Below are 15,484 nucleotides of genomic sequence, written 5' to 3'. Positions count from 1 at the left end.
ACACCCACTTTGAAGTAGGAGTGCTGGCTATTTATGCACCAGGTACATAAAGTTCTTAAAACATTTTTTTTATATATAAACAAGTGCCAAACTTAAGTTCACCTCATACTTATTTACGTTGTTTTGAGGGTCTTATTGCACAATGCAACATTATATCCCCATGCATAGGAGTATCCTTTGATCTACTAACAACTGGGTATTGAGGGATGGCATTGGCATCTTGGGGTGCGTGCCGATGTGCGCGTTCTCAAATGAAGATTTTCTTTCACGTCTTGTAAATATACAGATGATGCCTTTACAGAGTTGTGAAAGTAGTGAACTACAATTTTATAATTTATTCCTGTTATTTTCTCACGATGTGGTGTCAGAGGTATAATACGAAGGTGGATAGTCAATTTCCAGCACGTTACGTAATGTTAGTCTGCCTATGCTTTTTGCCTGCCTTTGTTACTAAAGAACTGGCTCATCTGACGTCATCACAGAGCTCCAGGAAGATTGCAGTGCTCATAACCACTGGTTCCAGATCAGCTAACAGAACACCTATTTTAACTGTGTTGGCGGTAGCTATTCTGCAACAAAGTAAAGGCGACTCAGGTCAGTTTTGGTACGCGGATGCGCGCACGTCCGAATGTTTGGAGGGAGTGTGCGTGTTCGATTGACTGTCATATGCAAGCCACCCTGCTCATAGGCACGATGTCTGAAGCTGCTGCTGTAGCGGAGAATAACGGAGACGCTGGAATAAATGGTATGATTCGTCGAAATGCTTAGCTATATTTTACTGTTATTGTTTATTAGAAAACTTGTCAGGTAATTTGAATCATTGTCTTTTGATACTTTACTATTTGACTTTGAGTGTATAAACAATATCTAGTGAGTTTTGGGTTGGTTTTCTACGTAGTCATGGAGAAGGGTTGTGGAAGGACCTACATTGTGCTATTCCTGTTTTCTGTATTGACAGTTGCATGGACCAATGTGATTTTAAGAGGCGGTATAAACCGTAAGATTGATTAACAGTAAAACCAATCGTTGATGCACGCGGTGCTGAATAGGCGGGATAAAGTGGATGTCAACAAGACGAGATGGAATATGTCTGAGAGCTCAAAAAATGGAGTTAGGTTAACGTTAGATGTTCCTAAATTAACATTTTAGTGCACATACCCGAGTTTTGAGGAAAGTATTACGAAAACCTAACGAAACATACTTGGAATATATTAAGTGTTTTTATTAAATACATAGTCAGCTAATTGTGTAACAGTGTAATAGATATGTCTTCTTGCCGTGGATGTAAACATAGCAAACTGGCCTAGTTAATCTGACTATGGGTTTAAATATAGACCAGCAAAGAGTAGCTGATAAAACTACACGTGCACCTCTAAGCACACCTGCTGCACTCAGTCTGGTCAATTTGTATGTAGCAGCCTGATACTTCTGGGTAGCCTGCTACTGTGAAAATAATAATACAATATGATCAGTCTAATGAACTTATTATACCAGGTATATGGTCATTTGCTTGATTATAGGTGTATTCACTATCAACCCCTAACAACAATTTAAACACAATTTAGTGCTGAACATTTTAGTGATATTTTGGGGGGTAGTTCAGTTATTAAAACATAATCATGGTTTTCGATTTTGATTTTTTATACATTCTATGTATTATGAAATAATGGAAATGCCAAAGAACAAAATAATGAGCATTCAATTACCAGAACATTACAACTATTCCATTGCCTCTGTCAGGTCCACATTAGGTAGACATCGATAGAAAAATATGAAATTACAATGAAACAAAATAGTCTCTTATTTCTTCTTGGAAAGTTAGATTAGCTGTAAGTTAAATGTGCCGCTACTCCTGTTTTTCGGGTTGCATCTTCCCAGGTCCTGGTAGGGTAAGCAAAACTCTGAGTTGTGTGTACTGTCAGTCTGTCACCCAACAGCCTGTGACCTATGGGTCAGAGTGCAAAATTCGCCCAGCTCTCCTCTACCTATCCCTTTTATCGGAGGATATTGGGATTCCTTGTCTTGTGCTGATTTAGCCCACCAGCTAATGTGTGTGTGTTGGCCACCGTAGCCTGGCGCTAACCTTTTCAAGATATCCGCCACTGCTTTGCTCGTTATCAATGCCCACCAGGCGCTAGTCATCCTTCAACTATTTAAAACTCAACCGGGTCACTTCCCTAGATAACCGTGTCTAAGAAGGTTGTTAGCCTAGCCAGCTATAAAACATGAGATTCAGATTGCATCCCTTTCCCCTAGCTTGTTTACCAACTCCACCTACATGCCACTGTGTGTTGTCAGCTTGGTTTACCATAAATAAGCCTACGTTTAAACATCATTTTCCTGCTCCAGCCCTGTGGTCATAGTTAGGCTCACCTGAAATTATTTGCGGGTGCTGTACAACTCCCGCCAGATTATTGTAGCTCTCTACTTTTACTGTGTATTGTGGTAGCTGTTTTAATGCATTCTCCAGTTACTATTGTTAGTTAATTTGATTAATCTGTATATTGCATAAGAAATATGTTATATTTATGTCCTTTTTAACCGTCACGTTCTGAGCTGAGAGAACACCGCATCACCATGATGCTGAGCATTCATGGCTGTTCCTCTTGTGGAGCTGAACTACAAGTAGAAGATGGTCATGACCTGTGCCCTGCTGCCTAGGCGTTGGCCACCTGCATGAGGCCCTTTCAGACCTCTGCATTAACTGTGCCATCCTGCCTGTGAGGGAAGCGCGGCTAGGCAGAGTTGAGGCATCTACACCGTTCAGTGTGCCACCTTCACCGGCTTTTCTTACAGACCTTCAGAGATGCTGGGCCAACCCGTGGGCTCTCGCCCACCACACCAAAGCTAGTAGGATGCTATCTGCCTTGTGCGACGCAAAAAGCTACTGTCATGGGTCTACGACACAGCTGCCCACATTGGGAACTCTCTCTGTGTTCATGCTAGTACAGAACAGGATGCTCCAGCTAGACCATGCAGACCTGAATCTCTGCAACCTGAATGATGCATTGCATCAAGCTTTTGAGTTCATGACCAGAGAGCTAGGCAGACTGATGTTCACCCTAGTTGTGACTCGTCACCAGGTCTGGCTTGCCCAAGCCCCAATGTCCAATAACTCCAGACGGACTATGAGAAAGCTCCCAGTGGTCCCGGGACTGCTCTTTGACCCTGCGGCAGAGTGGGCCATCAAACATAGAAAACAGTTGAGTCAGGCTACACTGCTGTGGAACCCAGAAACCAGGCATCACAGAGTCATGGCAGAGGGAGGCCTGACGCGTGTGAACCTCGCCGCTCTTCCCGACTCACGCCTTTGGCCCTACCACCAGCCTAACACGTGCTTGCCAGCCCCAGACGGCAATGCAGCCAACCCCCAACACCACAAACAGGCGTGGGGAAACGGCTGTGGCGTTTCCCCACTGGCGGGGGTCGGCTGTCTGCCGATTTACCCAGCAGCACTTGACCTACTGGGCATCCTACTCCTCAGACCCATGGGTGGTGATGACCCTCTCACAAGGGTACAGGCTGCAGTTCCGACAACCGACCCCCACCATTCTCAGAGGTCAGAATGTCTTCAGTCACAGACCTCCTGAAAGGTTGCATCCTCAACCAGGAGATGACATCTCTCCTGGAGAAGGGCATGATCAGAAAAGTAAAAGTATCAGAACAGGAAGATGGCTTTTTCTCAACCTATTTCCTGGTTCTGGATTTAAAACTGGTCAATGTTTTCCTAAAAGTTCTTTCACATGTTGCGGATGGTTTATGCTTTCCAGACCGTAGCCGCAGGGGAATGGTTCACGTCCCTCAATTTTAAAGGATACTTATGTTCACATTCCTGTGTTAAAGGAACACAGGCATTTTTTGTGGTTTGCCTTCCAAGGCCAGACATACCAGTTTGTGGTATTATCCTTTGGCCTTTCCCTGGCTCCTTGCATCTTCACAAGATGTGTGAGCGCAGCCCTCACCTGCAGGGGATCTGCACTCCCTCTCTCGAGAGAGTGCGGCCGGTGGCACAACGTTGACACTGACACACGTCACCACACTGGGTCTTAACGTGAACAACGAACAGAGCAACTTCACACCAAGCTAAAAGGTCACCTTTTATTGGCTTGGCTTTGAACACCTGCACTATGAGGGCATGTATAACACCTCAGCGCGTGGACAGCAACTTTTGTACCCGTTTCCTCCAGCATCTTCACAAGGTCCTTTGCTGTTGTTCTGGGATTGAGTTGCACTTTTCACATCAAAGTACATTAATCTCTAGGAGACAGAAAGCGTCTCCTTCCTGAGTGGTATGACGGCTGCGTGGTCCCATGGTGTTTATACTTGCGTACTATTGTTTGTACAGATAAACATGGTACCTTCAGGCGTTTGGAAATTGCTCCCAAGGATGAACCAGACTTGTGGTGGTCTACATTTTTTTTTCTGAGGTCTTGGCTGATTTCTTTTGATTTTCCCATGATGTCAAGCAAAGAGGCACTGAGTTTGAACGTAGGCCTTGAAATACATCCACAGGTACACCTCCAATTGACTCTAATGATGTCAATTAGCCTATCAGAAGCTTCTAAAGCCATGACATCATTTTCTGGAATTTTCCAAGCTGTTTAAAGGCACAGTCAACTTAGTGTATGTAAACTTCTGACCCACTGGAATTGAGATACAGTGAAACAATTGTTGGAAAAATTACTTGTGTCATGCACACAGTAGATGTCCTAACCGACTTGCCAAAACTATAGTTTATTAACAAGAAATTTTTGGAGTGGTTGAAAAAACTAGTTTTAATGACTCCAACCTAAGTGTATGTAAACTTCCGACGTCAACTATACATTCGTAACTTCCGTTCTAATTCATACCTTTCAGACCGTCAGTACGGTTGAAAATATGGATGACTCATACCAACAAGGTCGTGAGGAATAGCACAACTAACCTGAATGCGCCAGTGCCATTGGAAGAATGGTAGACCCCATGGTATGACTAGATACGATGTTGACCTTGTAAAATCTTGAGAATGTGCGTGGTGACGACCAGGTAGCAGCTGCACATATCTCATTCAAGGGGATGTCTCTCAGCGAGGCCCAGAGGACCGAGTGACTTATCAAAACTTCTGGGATAGGGAGCCCTACACCCTTGTAGGCCTGAGCAGTGACATCCACAACCCAGTGTGAAAGCCTCTGCTTTGACAAGGCAAGGCCTTGTGCGTGGGTTGCAAGGGGAGCAAAAGGCATGTTTATCAGTGTCACACATACAATGCCTCTAGAGGAAGTACACAGTCAGCACTGTGTTGACCTCCCTTTATGGGGGCTGCTGGGTATGGGCAGATGTGCTAGAGCATTGCCAAGCCCTGAACTGAGTGAGTTGGCATGCTGTGCTATTTCTGGACACAGTGACATGTGGAAAGTGCAGAACGATTTTCAGGACACAGTAGGATGGAGTAGGAAAGTTAGGGTGAGGATCAGGGGCCTTTCATTGGGAAGTTTGAGCGTACATGTTGAGTCAGTTACATTCCAGCTGCAGTGCGAGCCAGGGAGGGAACAAGGTTTGTTATTGTTAGACAGAGCTTACTCACTCTGCCTATAAATAAGTAGATACCCATTTTTGCTGTGTAATTCTCAGAATTGAGGAAAGCTTTATGTCTACTGCAATGTCATTGTCTTGGATAGGATATCTCAGTCCCATCCACACAATGGGTATATTCAGTTTACCTTACTCTTCTCTGGTGATTATGTGAGTCTTTGGAGCCATTGGTTAGGCTATACATACTGGTTCTTATTACTATAAGATATTTGTTTCCATACAACAGCTGATAACAGCTCCACGAAAGCAGAGCGAGCAGCAGCCAGAATGTTCGGCTCACCGCTGGCGTCATGACAACCTTGTTTAGGCCATGGAGCACTGACAATGGACTGTCGACAGTGGCTTTGCTCAGGCTGCTGTGTAATCCTCGGGATGAGTCTGGGGTGCTGAGTTGGACTTGGGGGAGGGGTAGGGGCTGCTGTCATTCAATGTCTGGCCAGTGAAACTGACAGAGACTAAGTCAGCAAGGCTGACAGTCACATGACCAGTGTAATTACTCTCTCTGCTATGAGATCACATGCTCTGCTTGTGAACCCTAGCTTCCTAACTTCTGGGAGTATGTGAGACATTTTAAGATGGGGAAACCAGAGCAAGAAAGAGACTGGATGTCTCTCCAGTGTCTGTGACTCCCTATAATTTGTATCCTAGTTGTGATTGGCAGTCTCCCCTGCCTGGGCTCATGTAGTAACATGGATCAGCCAGGCTAGGCCATGGCTTGTATATCACAGCAGGTGCTGTAAACTGACAGCACAAAGAGGTATTCACTATCCTGTCATCATGCAGTAATCGAGACTAACAGAACCACTGGCTTAGGCAGGGGTAAAAGTCCAATGCATTATCTTAATATGAAATCATTTCTGGGTAACAATTAAGTACCTTACTGTGATTTATTATAATTTTTTTAAATGGTCAAAAAGAAACAAAAACCTTCATAGCAAGGACCAATTTCTCAAGCAAGAACTTTGCTAGCTGTTTGGAAGTAGTCTGAATGAGGGGCTTAATGGGAGGGATATGTAACCTGAACTAGCTGTTTTTCGGGCAGAAAGGTTTGAAACTCTGTTATTGGTCTATTAACTTACTTGTGGCCATGTAACGTATGTGGACAGCCCTTCAAATTAGTGTATTCGGCTATTTCAGCCACCCGTTGCTGACAGGTGTATAGAATTGAGCACACAGCGATGCAATCTCCATAGACAAACATTGGTATTAGAATAGCCCGTACAGAAGGGCTCAGTGACTTTCAACGTGACGCCGTCATAGAATGCCACCTTTCCAACAAGTCAGTTCATCAAATTTCTGCCATGCTAGAGCTACCCCCGGTCAACTGTAAGTGCTGTTATTGTGAAGTGGAAACGTCTGCCGCGAAGTGGTAGGCCACACAAGCTCACAGAACGGGACCACCGAATGCCGAAGCGCGTAAAAATCGTCTGTCCTCTGGAACTGTTGTGTTGCAGCAAACTGCCTTTGGAAGCAACGTCAGCACAAGAACTGTCCGTCGGGAGCTTCATGAATGAGTGTCCATGGCCGAGCAGCCGCAAACAAGTCTAAGATCACTATACGCAATGCCAAGTGTCGGCTAGAGTGGTGTAAAGCTAGCCGCTATTGGACTCTGGAGCAGTGGAAACGTGTTCTCTGGAGTGATTAATCACGCTTCACCATCTGGGTTTGGCGGAAGCCAGGAGAACGCTTCCTGCCCCAATGCATAGTGCCAACAGTAAAGTTTAGTGGAGGAGAAATAATGATCTGGGGCTGATTTTTATGGTTCTGGCTAGGCCCCTTGGTTCCGGTGAAGGGAAATCTTAACGCTACAGCATACAATGACATTCTAGACGATTATGTGCTTCTAACTTTGTGGTAACAGTTTGGTGAAGGCCCATTCCTGTTTCAGCATGACATTTCCACCATGCACAAAGCGAGGTCCATACAGAAATGGTTTGTCGAAATCGGTGTGGAAGAACTTGACTGGCCTGCACAAAGTCTGACCTCAACCCCATCGAACACCTTTGGGATGAATTGGAACACCGACTGCGAGCCAGGCCTAATCGCCCAACATCAGTGCCTGACCTCACTAATGCGCTTGTGGCTGAATGGAAGCATGTCCCCGCAGCAATATTCCAACATCTAGTGGAAAGCCTTCCCAGAAGAGTGGAGGCTGTTATTGCAGAAAAGGGGAAACCAACTCCATATTAATGCCCATGATTTTGTAATGAGATGTTCGACAAGTAAGTGTCCACATACTTTTAGTGTATATCGCCAGGGGATGTCACCAGGCAGGCCAAAACTCCATTCCACCTAAACAGACACATTTCAGGTGGTCTTTTCAAACAGCTCTTACACTTAAAGGGCATTATCATTTTCATGGTGATAATTCACAATAACTCTAACCTGGAAATATACATAACATTTTTGTAAAACAGGATAATCAAGTTTTTGACTACTCTGGGCCTTTTTAAACTTTGTGGTTGTGTGTCTCTGCCAGTCTCTCTGACTGTGTGTTTCTTTATCCCCCTCGTCATATCGTTCTAGGTATAATGTCTTTTGAAGGATGTTTTTTAATCATTAGGCTATTAGTTCAGCATAGAGGCACAATTTGCCATGGTCTGCAAAACATTTTGACAGAAAGCATACAATATATACAAAAACATGGAAAGTAATCATGTATATGTAATAAGTTGTGAAGTTTGATATATTCGCTAAGTATCCCAACTGACAAATGTGACCAATGTCATGTACTGTATGTACGTGTCCTGCAGGGTCCTGGGTGGAGTTGGAGATGAACAGAGCTGCGGCCGCAGCTGCGGCGGGGTTGTCCCAGTCTACCTCCACCGTTGGCCAGGCTCTGGGTCTGCTCCCCTTGCCTCAGGTGGTGGAGGAGGAGGTGGTGGAGGCCATTGTGGGGGGCCTAGAGCATGTGCCCTCCTCATCTTCCATCCATAACGGAGACATGGAAAAGATTCTACTGGACGCTCAGCATGAGTCTAGCCGCAGCAACTCTTCCTGTGACAGGTAGGGGGTGCTACAATGAGGAAGAACACAGTTCAGCTTGGCCTTGAAAAAACTAGGTACATATAATAATAAAAATCTAGAACCATTCTTAAAAATCACCTGTAACTCTTTTCAATTCACTGTTGAGGTCACATACTAGCCCAAAATCAATGTAGATTTAATCTCTGGATTGATATAGTACTGTATGCTGTTATGGCGCTGTAAATATAATCCGTTTGCAATAGTAAACATCTTCATCACCTGTGTGTGCACAGGGTGAGGTCATTGGACTTAAATCCACTCACACCTCTGCTTTCCCTACCCTCTGAGCCATGAGGTTGCCTGCCATAAACACAGGCTTATCTGGTTGCCCGGTCAGCTGAGTCCGTCAGCTGTCAATGAGTCACCTGAGAATGTTTACCAGGAGTGTTTCTACAACAGCCTACTAATGGTAGAGTTCACAGACAGACTCATCCATCCACTTTGAGGTTGCAGGCTGACGGCAAAGTGAAAGCCTAATAGATGCATGATTCATGTGCACATTGAGCCATCAGAGGCGAGGTCTCTTGATTAATGCATTGGGAATTTGAACAAGCCCCAAATCTTCAACCTGGTTACTGCATACAAGTGTACATTCCTATGCACCAAGGGAGAGAAGACTTGGAGTGCAGTGATTCGCTGTGACTGTTTTTATTTTGTTGTTTGATCCTCCCCACAGTCCTCCCCGGCCTCCGAGTCCCCAGGAGGATGATCATGATGGACAGATCATCTTTGATGTGGACGTGAGCAGCAGAAGAGATGGCCAAGTAAGAGTTATTACTCAGTGTGCCTGAGCTACCTACGTCACATGTATGTTTCCATGATAACATAACCTGCTGCTTCTCTCAGTCTCTTGTGAATGACAACCATAACCTTTGTTACAATGGCGATGGCGACAGGAAACACTAACCCGGTGGGTTTGAATCCATGGACACGGCAGTAGTCTCAGCTTTAGGTTCCGTTACACACACACACACAAACTCTGTCAGTGGATGACATGGCAAAGCCACATTTTTATGTTGACGACTGACTCTGTGTCTGTAACCATGGCAGCCTCACACAGAGTTTATTGTATTGTATGGGCGGTCAGCCATATTGTCTCTGCCTCCCCCTGTTGTCTGTACTGAGATCAGTGTCCTAATGCGCAGCATGTGTCCCTTGCAGTCAGAGGAGGATACCCTGGAGAAGGAGAGGGACATGGATATCCTGATGAAGGACTCAGACTGGGTAGCAGACTGGTCCAGTCGGCCCGAGAACATTCCTCCTAAGTGAGTGATGTACACAGTCCCATTGCCCCTAAAACATACAAGTCTTAGTGTATCTGGTCTTCTAGGTAAATCCTAGTGTGTTTGTGCATTTAGTAAAACTACTTATGGCTAAATATTTCCACATGATAAGGAGAAGATGAATAATACTGTAATGAATCCACATTTCTTTGCCTGTAGGGAGTTCCATTTCCGCCACCCCCGGCGTTCAGATACACTCAGCATGAGAAAGACCGGGGCGATGAAGAAAGGAGGTGTCTTCTCTGCGGAGTTCCTCAAAGTGTTCATCCCCTCACTGCTACTATCACACATCCTGGTCCTGGGACTGGGGTAAGAGCAAACCTTGGACACATTTGCGATCAACCTCAGTTTGGCAATCATTTGTGTTATAAGTAGGATAATAGCACTTTTTTTATGGAAGTGAAAAAGACAGGTGATGACATTATGGAAGGCTTGTTTCAACCCTGCATTGAGAATCACATTTCCATTATTTAGCCATTAGCTGGCTAAGTAAACACTTCCTTCTCAGATTAATGTAGACAATTCCTACATGGAATCTCCTGAACAGCTCTCAATGTCCTTCTGTTTATAGTTGTTTACATACAATTAGAAGAACCCCAATCAGATCCAATACATCATGTTGTTTTGTTTCCTGGGAATCAGATATCCCTGGAACAAAACTGCATGTACAGAAAATTATTAGCCACTATATATATATACAGTGGGGAGAACAAGTATTGGATACACTGCCGAGTATTGGATACACTGCCGAGAAAAACTAACAGGTCTGTGAGAGCCGGAATTCTTACTGGTTGGTAGGTGATCAAATACTTATGTAATGCAATAAAATGCAAATTAATTACTTAAAAATCATACAATGTGATTTTCTGGATTTTTGTTTTAGATTCCGTCTCACAGTTGAAGTGTACCTATGATAAAAAATTACAGACCTCTACATGCTTTGTAAGTAGGAAAACCTGCAAAATTGGCAGTGTATCAAATACTTGTTCTCCCCACTGTATATATACGTGTGTGTATACGCGCACTTCCATGCATATTTCTGTATAAACCAGCAGAGGCTCTGTGGTGGCAGCATATAGTGGGCAGCTGCAATGCCCGAGCCCTGTGTATATGCCTGGGTCTAGATAGTAGAACAGCTGCTGCTGGGATGGATGGACACCTGCTGCACCACACCCTTAACACACACTTTGACAGCACACATGACACGGCAGGGACAATCCACAACTCCATCTATCACTTATCAGCCGACTAGTTAATGACTCTGGGTGTAACTGCTCTCTCTCCCCCTCAGGGTGTACATTGGGAAGAGGTTGAGCACCCCCCCTACGAGCTCTTTCTGAGCAAGAAGCTGAACGAGTGCCTGCGGGAAAAATTACGCTGCTGTATGAAGAATGCCCTCTCTCCTCAAACTATACCTCTCCTTTTCCCCCTCTTTCTCTCTCTGCTTTCTCCCACCTAAAGCATTTCCTCCTCCTGTAACCTACGCGGACCTGAAACGTGCTGTGTTCTCAGGACAGATTCGTTGCCTCCAGCCCCCTCCCCCTCCTTCCTCATTTGTATTAGCTTTTCAAGGAAAAAGTGAGGTCATGTTCCCTTTTTCTCCTGTTTTGGGTGTAATTGTTTATAAAGGGTGTTTTGGGGGGAAGTGGGCAAAGCATAAAACCAAACCAAACTCTTCTACATACTATCTCCAGCACTCTGTCATGCCTGGTACAAGAAAGAGCTGTCTGCCCCACAGATTTACAAGATAGAAGTAGCCCAAGATTGTGCCATCTACAACGGTGGTTGGGTGAATCTCTCAAGCCCGTCACTTGACCCTGAAAGGGTCTAACTAATTTCAGAAAGAAAGAAGCTAACCTGAAAATGTGAGCATGCCTTTGAAAGTAATCATTTTGTCTATAACTATAAATACAATTTACTGTAGATGTTATGGTCTTTAAAAAAATATTCTTACCACCATAATAAAGCCGGAGTTTTGATTAAGGGTGTTACCATTGTGGCCATGTCAAATCCACAACCACCAGATGCTGTGCATTGGAGAGAGTGCTTGGCCTGCCAGATGAGATGTATCCAGTACATGTCATTGTCTTGTTTCTGTCTTGAGGTCTTCACGACATATCATGGGCCTAGTCATTTAGGCCTGGTTCAATGGGTAAACCTCTGATATGCCTGCGCAACTGTGACAGGTCATCTTACCACCTTACACACTTGTACAGCATACACGCAGACGTTTATGTAGGTTGTTAGTCCAGCTGGAGATTAACCCTGATGTTTCACCACACTGATAGTTGGAGTCCAGAGGCAGATTAGTTTTAGAGGCACAACCACATGGACAAATTCAAGCATGCTCTGAATGTCACTCCGACCTACAGTACGTCACAGTGCTTAAAGAGGGGCCGCAGTGTTTCAAAGTTGAGATTTAAGATTAACTTAAAATGGGTCTGTTTGTACTAACACTCCACCGCTGGATATTGCTGATATCAACCTCTTTATTTCCCTCTACACAACTGCCAAAAGGAACTGAGGTCCACCTTGAACCTCAACTCTTCTCAGTAGCCACGTGCCTCACCTCTGTTCCCAAGACTCCATTGTGGTTCTGTTGGTCAGTGTATGTCTGTGATCTGACACCGGGGCTACTCTATGGTTTGTTTCAGTGAGTTTTATTGTCTGTATTGTGACGTTGGATTCTGAATGCACAGAGCAGGAGGTATAGCTATGATAAGACTGAACTCATCAGAGATTTAATGAAGATTTTGTTAGAAATATACACTTTGCAGGGCCCATTTTGAAAAGGAAAGATTAAAAATGATTCCCCTCAGACTGCTATGATAACAATAGTTATTGTAATCATACACATCCTTTTGATTTAATTTTGTTTTTTCCCCTCATTGTAAAATGGAAAAAGGTTTTGTCATTAAAATTTCCTCAATCAAGCTGAATTGTTAAGAATTATTTGTATTAGTTTCACTTAACTATGCAAAGGGAAGGGATCACCTCTTTCCCACCAAGGTGCATGAGTTGAGGAAAAAAAGTGGATAGGAGATTCAGCAACTCTTGCAGGACAAGAGTTGCTGAATGCTTTAAGTGTATTAAGTAGAAACAACATGAAAGGCTTCTGGCCTTCAGCGTTTTTTACCTGAAGAAGGCCAAAAGATGTATTGCGTTGGTTCTACTTTTGACTGATTACCTAGAAACACACACGGACTAAAATGCATAATCTCAATGTATCAGATCAGAGCCAGCAGGGAGAAGGGAGGGTGGTATGGCTACTAGCCAGTACTCATACCTCAGCCTATAACATGCAGTCAGTTCTCATATTCCAGAGCCTCAAAACACAATGTTTAGCTGAGTGTGCCTGCACAGTCATTTGTCATGCAATGGAGCTTGTCCTGTCACTGAATGTCCCCAGGGAGGCCACAATCCTGGTTCGGCTGACTGGCACTTCAAATCAAACTTTATTTGTCACGTGCCGAATACAACAAGTGTAGACTTTACCGTGAAATGCTTACTTTCAAGCTCTTATCCAACAGTGCAGTTCAAGAATTAGAAAATACTTACCAAGTAGACTAAAATAAAAAGTTATAATAAAAAGTAACGCAATAACAATAACGAGGATATATTCAGGGGCACCGGTACCGAGTCGGTGTGTAGGTGGGGGCGAAGTGACTATGCATAGGTAACAAACAAACAGCGAGTAGCAGCCATGTACAAAAGGGAGGGGAGGTCAATGTAAATTGTCCGGTGGCGATTTTATGAATTGTTCAGCAGTCATGGCTTGGGGGTAGAAGCTGTTGAGGAGCCTTTTGGTCCTAGACTTAGCGCTCCGGTACCGCTTGCCGTGCGGTAGCAGAGAAAACAGTATAACTTGGGTGACTGGAGTCTCTGACAATTTTATGGGCTTTCCTCTGACACTGCCTATTATTCAGGCCCTGGATGGCAGGAAGCTTGGCTCCAGTGATGGACTGGGCCGTTCGCACTACCCTCTGTAGCGTCTTACGGTCAGATGCCGAGCAGTTACCATACCAGGCAGTGATGCTCTCGATGGTGCAGCTGTAGAACCCTTTGAGGATCTGGGGACCCGTGCCAAATATTTTCAGTGTCCTGAGGGGGAAAAGGTTTTGTTGTGCCCTCTTCACGACTGTCTTGGTATGTTTGGACCATGATAGTTTGTTGGTGATGTGGACACCAAGGAACTTGAAACTCTCGACCCGCTCTATTACAGCCCCATCGACGTTAATGGGGGCTTGTTTGGCCCACCTTTTCCTGTTGTCCTGGCACCACACTGCCAGTTCTCTGACCTTCTCCCTGTAGGCCATCTTATCGTTGTCGGTGATCATGCCTACCGCTGTTGTATCGTCAGCAAACTTAATGATTGTGCTGGAGTCGTGTTTGGCCACGGAGTCGTGGGTGAACAGGCAATACAGGAGGGGACTAAGTACACACCCCAGAGGGTCCCCAGTGTTAAGGAGCAGCGTGGCAGATGTGTTTTTGCCTACTCTTGCCACCTGGGGGCGGCCCGTCAGGAAGTCCAGGATCCAGTTGCAGAGGGATGTGTTTAGTCCCAGGGTCCTTAGCTTATTGATGAGCTTTGAAGGCACTATGGTGTTGAACGCTGAGCTGTAGTCAATGAACAGCATTCTCAGGTAGGTGTTCCTTTTGTCTAGGTGGGAAAGGACAGTGTGGAGTGCAATTGAGATTGTGTCATCTTAATCTGTTGGGGCGGTATGCGAATTGGAGTGGATCTATGGTGTCCGGGAGGATGCTGTTGATGTGAGTCATGACCAGCCTTTCAAAGCACTTCATGGCTATGGACGTGAGTGCCACGGGGCAGTAATCATTTAGGCAGGTTACCTTTGCTTCCTTGGGCACAGGGACTCTGGTGGTCTGCTTGAAACATGTAGGTATTACAGACTCGGTCAGGGAGAGGTTGAAAATGTCAGTCAAGACACTTGACAGTTGGTCCGAGCGTGCTTTGAGTACACATCCTGGTAATCCGTCTGGCCCAGCGGATTTGTGAATGTTGACCTGTTTAAGGTTTTGTTCATCGGCTACTGAGAGGGTTATCATACAGTCATCCTAAACAACTGTTACTTCTGCCTCTTCCTGGGGGGGTGTACTACAAAGCAGGACCAATGAGTTAGCTAGCTAACATGCTTAAATATTCATAAATAACTTTTGATTTTTTAGAGAGAGAAGCTTTCATGGTGTAATTGACTCAACAACCAATAACACATATGTTTAGCTTTCTGAATTTCTTAATGAACCAGAAAATCAATAATTATTTCTGGTTGTTTATTAAAGTTAGCTGCATAACTCATTGAACCTACTTTGTAGTTTGCCCCTCTGGGCAATATCCCACTCATGTTGTTTCTCATATCGCTGTGTTAATGCTTGTAACATGATTGTGGATCTCTTTATAAGCTCCATGACTATAAGGTGACTACCCTGAGACTTTCAAAACTCCGATACTTTCATGCCCCCCTTCTCTCTCTCACACACACATACTCACACACATCCTGTCTGTCACTAAAATGAGACTCATAGACTAGATGTAAAATATTTAATGTAACTCCGGGACACACAAATTAGTATGAAATGTAACG

At 44.6% G+C, this 15,484-nt stretch overlaps 1 protein-coding gene across 1 annotated transcript; it reads left to right on the top strand.

The window, feature by feature from the left end:
- The first annotated feature begins 457 nt into the window (after positions 1-457).
- bnip3lb (BCL2 interacting protein 3 like b) lies at positions 458-12,814 on the top strand. Its single transcript, XM_055874522.1, has 6 exons — positions 458-745; positions 8,325-8,577; positions 9,275-9,362; positions 9,760-9,863; positions 10,041-10,190; positions 11,173-12,814. Exons 1-6 carry the CDS (start codon positions 613-615, stop codon positions 11,219-11,221), a joined length of 777 nt encoding a protein of 258 aa, XP_055730497.1. The 5' UTR covers positions 458-612; the 3' UTR covers positions 11,222-12,814.
- The last annotated feature ends 2,670 nt before the right edge of the window (positions 12,815-15,484 follow it).

Source organism: Salvelinus fontinalis, chromosome 21, assembly GCF_029448725.1.
Source record: "Salvelinus fontinalis isolate EN_2023a chromosome 21, ASM2944872v1, whole genome shotgun sequence".
Classification (NCBI taxonomy): Eukaryota; Metazoa; Chordata; class Actinopteri; order Salmoniformes; family Salmonidae; genus Salvelinus; species Salvelinus fontinalis.
Note: the sequence above shows the minus strand (reverse complement) of the source record. Positions and strands in the feature narration are given on the sequence as shown.